The sequence below is a fragment of the Malurus melanocephalus genome, unplaced genomic scaffold (genome assembly GCF_030028575.1).
Source record: "Malurus melanocephalus ecotype Western Australia unplaced genomic scaffold, MMel_1.1 scaffold_210, whole genome shotgun sequence".
Taxonomy (NCBI): Eukaryota; Metazoa; Chordata; class Aves; order Passeriformes; family Maluridae; genus Malurus; species Malurus melanocephalus.
The window spans coordinates 301,939-315,296 of record NW_026623442.1 but is presented as its reverse complement, the minus strand read 5'-3'; the positions used below and the strand labels follow the sequence as shown (position 1 = coordinate 315,296).

At 35.9% G+C, this 13,358-nt stretch overlaps 1 protein-coding gene across 3 annotated transcripts in view; it reads left to right on the top strand.

Moving 5' to 3' along the window:
* Positions 1–13,358, top strand: part of CBLB (Cbl proto-oncogene B) — a 131,042-nt gene that overhangs the window by 101,446 nt on the left and 16,238 nt on the right. For all 3 annotated transcript variants that reach the window (XM_057373918.1, XM_057373916.1, XM_057373915.1), the window contains exons 11-14: positions 2,836–3,021; positions 5,563–5,922; positions 7,683–7,777; positions 11,429–11,572. In XM_057373918.1, the coding sequence (XP_057229901.1) occupies positions 2,836–3,021; positions 5,563–5,922; positions 7,683–7,777; positions 11,429–11,572 (785 nt within the window). The remainder of the gene's footprint in view (positions 1–2,835; positions 3,022–5,562; positions 5,923–7,682; positions 7,778–11,428; positions 11,573–13,358) is intronic.

Below are 13,358 nucleotides of genomic sequence, written 5' to 3'. Positions count from 1 at the left end.
ACGTTCTGTCATCATTGTGGCTGTAGTATAGCATAGTAGTCCAGGGGACTGGAAGATTACTTAGCTATTTTGAAACAAGAAATAACAAGGCATGGATGTAAGTTTAAATTCAAGCCTTTTCACACACTTACTACCTTGAAAACTTTTAATTTCATTTTGTTAGTTGTGGTTTACAGTCCATGGACTGTGATAGAGGTYRCCAAATACCAAATGTATATGGARCTAGAAGATTATCACATAACTTKCATTKCTTGCTTCATTGGGTTTAAAAGCAYGTCAGGGTTTAAGAAYCTTGAACTTTTAAATGAATGGGTTTTTAAATGTGAATATTCTGTGATTTTTGTGTCTTCTGGAGCTAAACTGTTGTTGCAGCAGGTGAAAAGAAGTCTGACATGGATGGGACCAGTGGGCGCACTGAGGGAAGAGGGCATCATTTTGCCTAATGATTCTTTAGAGCAAAACTGTGTTAGAGAAGGTTGCCAGAGAGAAACAGGGATGGATATTCTTAAAATGATATCAYTGCAGTGCTGTTCACTTAGCTAGGATTTGTACAACTCCATGCAGTGTCACATTTGAGAATGTCAGGTTGTTCTCTCAGGAAATTGTGTTAATTAATGCGATGATGCTACAGTTAGAACATCTTGAATTCCAGACAAATGTTTCCTGTCCAGTAATTGGTTTTCAGTATTTCCTATCTTTCTTACTCTGTTTCCTACTCCGATCACCTATATGATTGTTCTTCTGGAACAATTCCCTGCTTTTTTATGGTGCTGTTGAACAAATGCAGTATGTTGCCATAAAATGCTGAAGCTTAACTACAGCACTTTCATTTATTTTAAATAATTCCATCTTTTTTTTTGGAGGTGTGACCTGCTTATTTGGTTCTATTTCAGATAATTTGGRAAATAAATCCATTTTCTGTCTGCTGAAGTCAATCCTTTGAGTATATTGTATTGTATAGTTCCTGGCTTTCAGGAATGCTTTATGGAATTATAACTAAACTTTGAAAACTAATGCTATTAAATGGTACWATGTTTATTATGCTGTTTAACCAATAGATGCCTGTTGATAAGGAAAATGAATTGACATTCAGTTTATAGTAATTCTATAATTACAGTTGCTCAGGCATGCTTGCAAGATACATATCTCGCTTAGTTATTCAACTTTCCTTAATGTCGAGAGGCTAAATGCTTCAGTAATTCATGTGCCTATCTTTGTGCTCTTCCGGTCAAGGACAGGGTTATTTACCAATAAAAGGAAACAAAATTTAAAGACAATATTCAAGCATTTAATATGAATATTGAGACCACTCCTTCATTGAAGAGAGAAACTGGAAAACTTCTGCAAGCCATGAAAACCACAAATCTTAAATTGCTCTGTCTCTTGAATTTGTATGTTTAGTTGTGACACTGAGCTTACACTTGTAGACAAAGTGGGAAGACTCTAAATAGCAACCAAAAAATCATCCTGATGATTGAGCTGCACATTACACTTYTAGCTTTCAACACCTCCTCACCCCTCTCCTGCTTTTTTGTGCACTGTTGACAGTAATACTATGGTGGCTCCTATTTTTGAAGGAAATGTGGTGGCAATCCCAGTGGTATAGAACAGGCTATTAAACTAAGCTGTAGTACAGAGCATTGAGTCAGAGGTCAGTACACTAGATCCTTTTCCYCAGTCTGCTTTTGAATTTATGACGTTTCCAGTTTCTTTAACATAATCACTGGATTTGAAGAAAGGTAATGTTGTCTACTTGTTTACCTTTTTAAAGAAATTTCTGATTTCATCCCAGTTACCACTATGGGATGTTCAGCATTCATGGGAAGAAGTTGATGAAGAGGGGGAAGTTTTTATCAAAGTGACTTAGCCTAAAGTTGGGTGCATTTTGCCTCTCTAGGCAATCTGTTGTGTGAGAACAGTGGGATGCCTCAGTGCTGATCTTTGGTTGGAATGTCTTCAAGCTGCTTGTGTCTGCAGTCAGGGAAGGCACACAATAGCACAAACATCCATGTTTATTAGAGCATTGAAACTCACACAGTGAATTCATAGAAATAACCTGAACCAACCTCTGCAAACACCTGAGCTGTGTTTGTTAAAACTGAGCCAGATGAGGGGCAGGGAGTCGTTCCAAAACTGGGTGGAGCCCTATACKGGGGGTAGAAATCTTTGGTTCTGATGAATTTGGAAGGACAAATGAACAAAAAAAGGTCCTAATTTGTCACTAGAGGGGGATACTAAATGTGTTATCAGTTCAGTATTTACTAAAACAATAAAATGGTTCTAAAATTATTTTTGTAATTGCTTCCTCATTTTTTTGCTGATTTCACTTCTTTGGCTTCTGACTTGCTGATTATTTAGAATGATAAGTTTTCAGAAGACATGCGTCCTGTTTTGTGTGGAAATGTGATTTGTAGTTAACATGCAGTATCATGGATGTTCAGCTTTTAGAAGTATTTTATAGAACTTTAGATTAAGTGCTCTCTTTAATAAAAAGGTTATCAAGGGTAGCAGTGCTACAGTAGAATTTATGTTTAGGATGTTTTTCCTCATGTTTGGCAATGACTGTTAGGGTTTTATACAAATTGTTAGAATATATATTCTTTTATTCTCATCACAAGTTAGCATGGGTCTTAGGTTTGAGGYAGAATGACTTGTAGGCTTCTTTTTCAGTAACTATAAGATGARCTCTTCTGTCCAGATGTCCATTATGAAAAATTACTATTATAACTGACTATTAGCAAGTATCTGAAAAGTATCAAATGTTTTAGTTGTGGAATGGATGTTGTATACATGATCATCAGGTTAAAGGTAATTTTATTTTTTCTGTCTTGGAAGTGCAATGAGAGGCAGAACTCACCAGTGACTTCCCCAGGATCTTCCCCTCTTGCACAAAGAAGAAAACCACTTCCAGACCCCCTGCAAATCCCACATCTCAGTCTTCCACCTGTTCCKCCCCGTCTGGATCTGATTCAGAAGGGAGTAGCACGGTCACCATGTGCCAGCCCAACTGGGTCACCAAAGGTAAGTGTTCTGAACCATTATTTCTGGATACAAAAATTTTGATAAACTGTATTTGATTGTTGTCAAGGTGAGCTTTCTTGTTTGTTTTGTTTGCTGGACTGTTTCAAAGCTTTCCATGGATTTTGCTTTTTCAGGATTTTGTTCTGTCCAAAAGAACTTTAATTCCTTCTAGTTTAAAGAAACTTTGGATTAGATCCCTACAGTTGAAATCTCTTTCCATAATACCTTACATAGTAAAATGTTTCTGGCTGYGTGTGTTGGTCAAATGTGACTTCAGTTTGTCTGATGATTATATTGTACTTTGTTACGGTCAGAATTTGAAAGACATTGCAGTAATGGATCAGTTCTGTAACAAACTCTGATTAATGAAAATAAATAGAAATGCAAGTTTCCTGAAAATAGATTTAAAGGTCATTATCTCATTAAAATTATAYATTTTCCTCTCATGATGATTTATGTTCAATTTCCACAGTGTCCTTACAAGAAAAATATGTGCAGATACACTGCTTTCAGAACCTTAAATGGCATGTAATAGGACTCAAATTTCAAGGGAAATAATAATGACTCTATAGCCAATGAGATTGTATGCTGTGTTTTGTAAAACTAATGATGCTAAAGATTCAACAATTTTTTGAGTGGAAAAGCATGAAAGAGAGCAAATACTGTTTGTTGCTCTCTATTGCAAGTTGATTATTTTGTTGTAATTGCTGTATGGAGAGAGTGAGTTAGATTTAAATTTTTCATTTTTATATGATTAATTCAGGTTCAAAACAAGACTTGAAACCTGTGTGCTCATAATAATCCAGTTTGAAGTACCTTTTTCTTTTGTCAGGTTTTTACTTTAAGTTTTGAAAATGAGTATCTTTTTAAGATTTCAGTGATTTGTAATTTAGAAGAAAACTTAAAAGTTTGAGTAGTTACTTTAATCTTCTTTCATAACTTCTTGTATCATGCAAAAGAATTTGTAACACATTGAGGATAAACACAAAACATATGCCACATCCATTAAAAATGAGTTTTACAAGAGAATCTTTTTCAGAGTTCATGGCTTTAAAAAAAAAGTAAACCAKGAATACCATTAAGGCTGCTTTATTTTTTTGAAAATCCTTTGTTTATGTGTGACTTTTACTGGAAAAAAAATCGTGGGATACAAGGAAAACAGGATGGGGGCAACAAAGAGTAATTTCATACTTTTAAAAAATTTGGTATTTAAGAAGCAAAAAGATTATTTAGTTCTGCCAAAACTACTCCTTCAGGAAAAAAAAAAMCAACCCTTTTCTATTTTTCTCAAGTTAAAAACTAACTATAATTTATAACTATAAGCTATAACAAAAAATTTGGGCCAGGGTATTATTGTCCTGTGTTGACCGTGAAAATAACTATTTTTCTTGACTGGCACRTAAGTTAAATACTTCTTTTATTTAGATTCCTTTTTATATACACAGATGTGTAGGCAGAATAACTTTATTTTCAATTCAAGTCAYGTGTTGAGTTGCTGCATGAAGAATAGTGCTGGACTGGCCAGTGAAGTGACAGCAAATGCTATTCTTGCTTTAAAACTTCTGTGACCTCCATTTCTTCAAGTGGTAATAATATTCAGGCTTACCAAASTCCAAGAGAAGTATACATTCCCAGGGAAATACTCTTGCCTGTGTTCTTATGGTAGCTGGAGATAAAGCATTTGTAAAGACCTGGCTCGACTCTTACTTTGTAATTTKCCATTATAATTCAGTCATAATGAAAAGGTTTTGGTTTTGTCAGATTTGTGCTCAGATTTGTGCAACTACAAGTTTTTTTCCTGATAACCTGGGTTTCAACTTTTTATTATTAGCATACATGTAATATTAGACCACATTTAACCATTTGTGGTACAATTCAATTCTTAGAAAGCAACTATTCTGGCAAATGTTGTTTGTAGATAAGCTAATTGCAAGTAAAACTATAAACTAATTAGGCTGTTACCTGTAAAACTGAATTGCAGTTCAAACAGATTCGGCACTCTAACAGTGCCTGTCATATAAAGATTGGAATCATCCCTAGGTGTATAATTAAAAATGAAATAATTGTTTCTTCTTTCCCTTGCTCTCTAATCATCTCCCTTTGTGCCCATTTGCTGTCACCAAGTCATTCCTCTGGGATGTGGGTTTTACTTTGTTTGGCTTTTTGGTTTTTTTTTCAGCATCAGGAAGTCTGTTTTTTCCAAACACTCTGCAGAATTCATTTCAGCAGATGAGTAAGTGATTCAAATGATCTAAGCAAAGGATACTGGAAAAAAAAAAACTATGAGTCAAATAAATCTACCACAGTTAGTTGTCATTTATGCTTTCCACCCTTTTGCTTGGGATACTTGTGCAACAGCAAAATGGTGCCGGGTTGTTTGGAGAGAGCAGGCAAGGGCTGCATTTAACCTACTGGCAAGTACTGCTGTGGTGCCAGGAAAATACCTGTCAGAAATGATAAAGAAATGCTAAATGCTTTATCATGGGGATCATTCGTGCCTCTGTGTAACTTGTCTGTTTTGTAACTTCCCACGTTGTCCAGTCTTCTCCCTGCATGGTGAGGAAACAAGACAAACCTCTGCCAGCGCCACCGCCTCCCCTGCGCGACCCTCCACCGCCGCCGCCCGAGAGACCTCCCCCGATCCCTCCGGACAGCCGGCTGGGCAGGCACCTGCACCACCCCGAGAGCCTCCCCTCCAGGGAGCAGCCCCTCGAGGGATGGTGTCCCCGGGATGTCTTTGGCACCAGCCAGATTGTGGGGTGCCGAGGCGGGGGCGACGCGTCCCCCAAAGCAGGACTGACCGCCGTGTCCAACGTGAACGGGAGGCACAACCGCCTGAGCTCGGAGCAGGGRTTTATGAGGAAACACAGACGACACGAGCTGCCTGCAGAAAGTGCCAAGGTATTGCAAATGAACTGGGTTTTGAATMCTAAATTGCCACCCTACTGCAGCATTGTCTTGACAGTGTTTATATTGGCCAGTATTGGTTTGTGGTGTCTGAATCTCTTCTCTTGATGCTTAATAATAAGCTGCTCATGAAGAAATGATGTAAATACCGTAATTTGTAAAGCAACAGTACGTGAGGGTCTGTGTTGCAATTTTCACAAAAAACCTTCAAAAATACTTTTGAGAGAATATTCTAGATTTGCTATATTCTTCTAGCTGATTATCCATGATAACCATGTATCGCTGTGTGCTGTAATAACATAGCATCTCAAGTCCACTTTGCAAGTGTCAAGTGCCAAAATATTTGCTGGTGGAATAGTAGATACTCCAGTTGGCTCTGTTGTAGGTGAGGTAAATTCTGGCATTAAGCAGCTTCAGGCACTTTCAAAACCATTTACARCTGGTCAGGCTTAGCTTTGAAAAGAGATCAAATGCTGATGTCCTAAGAAAAAGTTCCTAGTTCTGCTCTAATCAGTTTTATCAAAGCAGCTCTGTATTTTATTCATAGAGGTTATTAACTCAAAGCTGCTGCTCTTTTTTTTGCTTGAAGACTACATATCTTGTGCAAGACTACACAGCTTGTGCTAAGACGGATGGATTTGTGGTTAAGTCATGGTAGTTAGAAATAATTTATTTTCATCTATTTGCTTTTCCCAAGACTGCAAGCTATTTAACTTTTCTATCTCCAGTTATTTTTAAATACATATATATATATGTGTTTATGTATGTATGGTTTTTTAGTTATTTTGAAAGTACATTACTGAAATTCAATTGGTGTTGATAAAGGGGTGTTGGCATATGTGAGTTAAGGTGCTCAAGTGATCTATGATGTTTTAAATAATTAATTTAATATTCTATAATGGTTTTAAATAGCATTGAGGCAGAGCACCAAAATTTTACTTAGAACTAGGCTGTTGCTTTAAATGCTGCAGATTTTCCTCTGATTTTAAAAGGATACCGAGTTTATGTCTTCAATTGTTCCTTCATGTAGCATTCTTGGTGTGSTCTGGTATAGTGCTGAAGCTGATGGAATGAATGCTTTTCAAGTTAGAGTACCCAGTCAGTGTGGAAGTGCCATTGTAATCTGGAGAAGCTGCATAAACATACATTTAACCAAATACTGTTTGAACTGCTGTCTTCAGATTGTAGATTTAAATCATTAGATTAAAGGGAGCAGCCCTGAAATGCCATTTCAGGCTATATTCACATTCATGGGGGAAACACATAATGAATTTTCTTCCCTGATTCATATATCACTTGTAATATCAGCTTTTTGCTATTGATAGAAACCAAGAATTGRGAAGACAGACAATCCTGTGGGTAGGGGTTGGATTCTGGCAGGCACTGTATCACAGTTTTAATAATTAATATGTTTAGCATGCTGTTGCTTTCCCATTATACTTCATCTCTCTCACTTTGCAATCTTGAAATCTGAATTTTTCCCCAAGCAGTTCAGCTGTAACTGAGTATCTGTGTAGTAGCTGTGAAACTTCTTCTTTTGGTGAAGTTTTAAACTAACRTGTTCTGCAGCTCCAGAATGGGGTGAACTGAATCAGGCATGAGAGTCACTTCAGAGATAATAAGAGCTCTGTGGTGTGAACTCCTGGGAAAGCCTTTACCCACAGGCTTCTCGAGGTCTGCTTTTCAAAACCCAGTTGATGAATATCTATGGTGAAAGAAGGAGACACCCATTGTAACACTTGTGTGATTTTTAGGTTTTTTCAAATGGCCATCTGATAAATGAAGAATATGATGTCCCTCCACGGCTTTCACCCCCACTTCCAGCTGGCTCCATCATCCCTAGTATAAAGTAAGTTAACTGTATCTATAAAAGAAAAGTGCTAATTAATGTTAGATAATAGCACCAACATTCTGGTGCTGAAAGAAAAATGGGAAAAAAAAAGAAATTAACTAATATAACTTGATGTGCTTGCAATGAATTTTAATGTGCCTTTACAAAGGAAACATAAATGGTATTGATTAAGTGGCAGCAGCTCTAGTGTTAATTGAACATAGCATGTTTGTATAAGAAGGGAGGCTAAATTGTGGCAGATCTTGCTCGCAGGCATTTGGCAGTGGGAGCAGATACTGTCTGTTTTGCTTCTATTATTACAGGAGAAGTGTGGTCAGAGCTATTTATCACAGGAGATGACAGATTCTAGGGAAAGTGCAAGGGCTAAAAAATGTGTTCTGTCAGTGCTCAGCCCCTAATCTAGGCAGGCTTTCTGGGCTTTCAGGACATGGAGCTTTCTTTATCCAGAGTTCACACCAACATCTCTTATTTGTTGTGGCTAAAATTCAAAAACCAAAAACATTTTATTTATAATTTTTAATGTGATCAACCTTCCTGTGTTCCAGAAWGTGAGAAGTTTTGTCATTTCAAGTTGCAGACTACTCTTAGTCTTCCAATAAAATAAATGTTTGTTTTTTAAACAAAGATGTTGCTGTCATAGCAAGTATCTTCAGACTCTGAATGACACAGGCTTTTGTACAGAACAAGATATATTTAAAGTCAAAAGCTTGGAAGTCCTAAAATKTAGATTTTCCTTTTTTTCTGTTTTTGTTATGAAATTGGAGCATATCACAATGATGCTACAATGAATGTCCTAAAACTTCTTTCCAATGTTCCGCCTGTGATTCTTGCTGTAAAATAAATAATTGGGCAGTCAGTTCATATTAATCCTGAGAACTTTCTCATTATTGTGCACCTATTCCATTTTTGTTCAGTTAGCTTTACTRTAGAAGACAAATATATTTCAGCATTTTATTAATACGTTGGGTTTTTCCTTCCTGAGCACTGCAATAAAGGTGCAGTGGAGCATTGACTTTTTTATTCAGAAACCTTTTTTTCAGGTGGAGCAATTGCTGGGGTGAAGTTCTCCACCCTTGCTTTCAGTTTGGAAGTAAATTTTAGAATGTTCTTTGGCAATACCTGTATTTGAATGCTGGGATGTAACCTGATGGAGGGAGGGTCTCACAGGACCACCAGTTGGATACCCCAWATAGCCAGCCCCCTTCTAGTCTACTTATTTCATAAAACAGTGCAAATCCTGGAGTGTTCTACACTCTTGTCAGTCAGAAAGGGAGAGCAATGCTCTGAYGGAGAAATTAGGGAAGTTTTCATATTCTGAGGCAGATGGAACTCTGAAGTGGGGGATAATCTTGTTTTTATATTTCACAGTGTGGAAAAAGCTCTTCCTTCATGAGAATCCTGGTCTTTTTTTACTCAGATATTTGCAAATGTAGCCTAGAACCAAAGTACACTGTATACACATAGCATACAGTGTTCGTTGGAAAGTCTGCATGATATTGTAACAATATGTACTGGCACAAAATCCATGTCAGGTCAATCCAAAGCTAGAATCTGTGACTTCAGCATGATCAAAAGAAATGCTTTCGTTAACTGAAGTCTTCTGAATAGAAAATTGATGAATTCCAGGAAGAAGGAAAAGTCTTCATTTGCTAAAACCAAYCTCCATTGATTTTGAGGAAGAAATTAACTTCCATTTCTGTTTTGGTTTTGTACGTACACCTTTTAAAATTTACACAGACAATTTAAGATTTTTGTTTTTAAAATGCAAAATTATCAATACATAATGTTAGGTGTAAGTAGTTCAAATCATCTRATTACTAAAATGTCACATGGAATGACTGCTAAAAATAAAAATTGATCATTCTTTCTTTAATCATTCATATGTGTATTTTTARTTTATTTAAAATTAAGTTTTTGTTAACATTAGGAAATGCCCTAGTAATTTATAATATTGTGGGATAATATGTACRTGGAAAAACTGGGGAAGAAGGAAAAAACAATCTTTAAAAATAGCAATTTCTAGCAACCGCAACAATTGCTTTCAAAAAAGTAAGTTGAATAATATCTAACATGATTTAACTGGAAATGTCAGAGAGAATATTTTTACAGTCTATTTTTCCTGCTCTTAAATTGACTGCACTCAGCCCTCATAAATATTGAACTGTACTTGRTTCCAAATACTCTGCTTTTCACAACTGTGCTACTCCAATTAATCTGGGCAAGTTGCTAATTTTTTTCATACTCTCCAATCTGTGCAGTGTTGGGGATTGAGAGCTGGTTTGTTTCATATAGCTGCAAGGCATTCTGTTCTTTCTAGTTATTRTCATCAGTCTGTAATTGCAAACATTTGACTGAAGGATACATTGATCATGTGTGAAATCTCTCAGTCTAAATAACAAGGAGGCAAAATGACCCTTGCTTGAAACTTCAAATCTAAAGTGTCCCTACTTAACTTGTTTGATCAGTTTTTATTGAACATAATGTTACAAATTAGGCTTTTTTTTTCTTTAAAAAATTACATTAATAGAGAAGCACTGTAGGTTTTAGCTTTTTTTTTCTTTTCCTGGAAACAGTCCTGATTTATTTTTGTTTTTCTAAAGTAGTTATTATAAACTGTACTTCAGTAATGGGATATTGGACTCTTGCTAACTGAACATCTGATTTTCATTTTGCACTCCCCTATGTTTTTGACCTGACATGTGAAAATAGTTATTTTTAATCGGACTTGTGTAACTATATCAGGCTTTTTGAACAGTTTTGATCAAATAACTATTTTATTCTTGAAAAACTATCTAAAACTCCTATGTCAAAGATACAGAACCATTCTTGCCCAAAACTTCAAAATTTTCAAGTTAGTTTTTGTTTCATTCTGATGAATAGCTCCCATTTTGCTACATCAGTAGCAGACTGTCTCAAAAGTGCTGTAAACCACAGTGATATTTTGCATGAGGCAGCATCCATTTTTGAGTCTGTAATGAGGCATCCAATTCCAAGCACCTTTTGCAGTCTGTAGATATATTAGGAATATTTAGTTGCTTCGAGACAGAGGGAAAAGTAGCACCAAAATGCGTTTCTGGTTTTGCTGTCTCTCCCATCTTGCCAAAACAAAATTTTGAAGGTGAAATCATGGGTAACTATGGCTTGGAATTCCTGTCTCCCTTGAGAGTCCCTTCTCAGTGAGAGGAGGAGCAGGGCTGACTGTTCCAGACATGTGAGACACGATCCTCTGAAGGACACAGTGTTTTCTTACTCATGATGTGACAGGCTACTGAAAGGGTGAATGTCCTCTGCATCACTCAGCCTTGTTAAATACCTTTTGCCCTGATTTATCTTTTATTTAGTTCTTTTRGTAAGTGCAAACAGTTAAAGTCTTGTAAGTGCCTGTTTAGTACTCTAATTCTTTGCAATTCTCTGCTATATTGTGCTTGCTTGAACTGTTTAACTGTTAGAGGGGCAGCTGACCTTTTCTCTGTGCATTCTCAGTGACAAAAAGCCAATAATCTTGTTTGCTTGTTTGTCATGGTGCTTTTGTCTTCTTATATGTAGCAGATATATATTGAGGATGTTTGGACTAAAGAAGAGTATTTTCTGTATTATCTGAAGTACATAACAGCTAAAGAAAAAACAATGTTTTTCTCATCTCCTTAGGTGCCCTGGTCCTTCAGCAAATTCTCTGTCTGATAAATCAAGGGAACACCCAGATGATGATGATGAATACAAAATTCCCTCTTCACATCCTCTAATMCTGAGCTCACAACCACCTCACGGTCATAATATAAAACCTCTTGCTCGGTAAGATAATTTAGCAGCCTTGAAAGAAATTTATTTACAAAACCTCTGATTTTTCCAAAATTAACTGGATTCATGGTTTGTAATGGTGGTTAATCTTGCCTGCCTTCTGARTGTATTTATCTGTTCAAGTTGGGATTACCCATTCTTTGTTTCATTTCGCCACCACCTATGAAGTATCTCATTGTATCTCTTGTGTCACAAGTGGGTATTTTTTGCCTTTGGATACCATTTCTACAGATGGTATTTTTTCCCCTTACACTGAGATTTTCAAAACTGACTAGGAGATTCAATCCCTAGAACTGTTTCAAATTTAATTTTAAGGCAAATTGTGTGACTAAAATTCCCAGTCAGCTTTGAAAATCTTAGCCTTTCACATTTTATATAATTCATTTTAAAAGCAACATGGTACTGAAAAATAGGTGAACTGGCAGCTGTATGTACATACTTGGATTCTCTTTTTGTCCAGTGTATAGTATATTTCTTAGGGAAAAAATGGGCAAATATTTTACTGGTCTTGTAGGTCACAAGTAGAATATTAAAATCAAATATTGATCTAAAAAGTTTAGACCCTACTGTGATTAGAAATTTCAGTGACATACTGTCATTTTTAGCTCTCTGTCAGAATGTGTTGTTAGGATTTGCCATCAATAATTCTTAACATGTCTCTCACCCCAAAATTAGCCAATAATAATTCTTAGAACTTTAAAATCAGAATTTAAAACAGGTATAAAAAAACCATATAGCATTCTTTGCCTGCAGGTTAAAAATTCTGTGTTAGAAATTGTGATCCTGCCTTCACTGCATAGACACGAATGTTGTGCATTTTTCTAAGCTTTATCAACTTTTAAGTACTTAAATTCTTATCTAAAATGTGAGATTTTCAAAAAACAATGATGAATTAAACTCTCAGTGTTGGCTGAACAAAAAATAGGAAGCAACAAAAACAAAAATTCCAAGGTCCAGATTATTTTTACCTATGCCATTTTTTATGTGATTGTGTTGTACTTCTCTATGGGAATGAAGCAAATAGATGCAAACTGAAAGGTTCTTGAGAAAATAAGCAGCTGGAAAAATAGAGTCTTACAAATTTTATTTTGCAGAAGAAAAATAATTGTGTGCCTTCAGTTGGCTGTATTTTTACCAGGCCCTTAGAATTGTTRATAAAGGCTATAGATAGAAAGATGATTCCCAAGTATTTTACTCTGCATAAAGTGGGGGTTTTTAACATGAAGTTAGGACTTGCTACAGATAAAATGCCTCAGTTTGCTGTTCGAGTTGCTTCATGATTAAAACCACCAACTCCTCTTATTATGCATTCTGATACAAATTTTAACTCAAACCATTCTCCTAGGCATTTAAAAAAAAAATCTGGTGTTCCACATACTTAAAATGTCTTCATTTAGCTAATGTCATGGCTTAGATGTGAAAGCTGAGATAAAGTTTTCAAGAAAGAATCTGGTTTCTGGTTGATGTTGTAGTCTTTTAATGCACTTCAGTAAGTATCATGGGAAGGAATTTTTGTTTCAATGAAACTTCTCATTATTGTTCAGCAGAAATGTTATCAACAATTTCTAATTTTTTTTTTTTTGAAGTTACAAATTTTTGGCACATTTCAGTTCTTTCCTCCAGTGTCACTTTCTCTTATCTCTTTCCTAAGTGTTACTCCCTCACTTCTTGGATAATACTTGGAATTTTCAGTAAGCTTAAGAGCTTACAAATTTTGTCAGGATGTTTTGTAATTTAGGAATGATAGAATTTTTCCATCCTACTCCCAAATTTGTGTAGC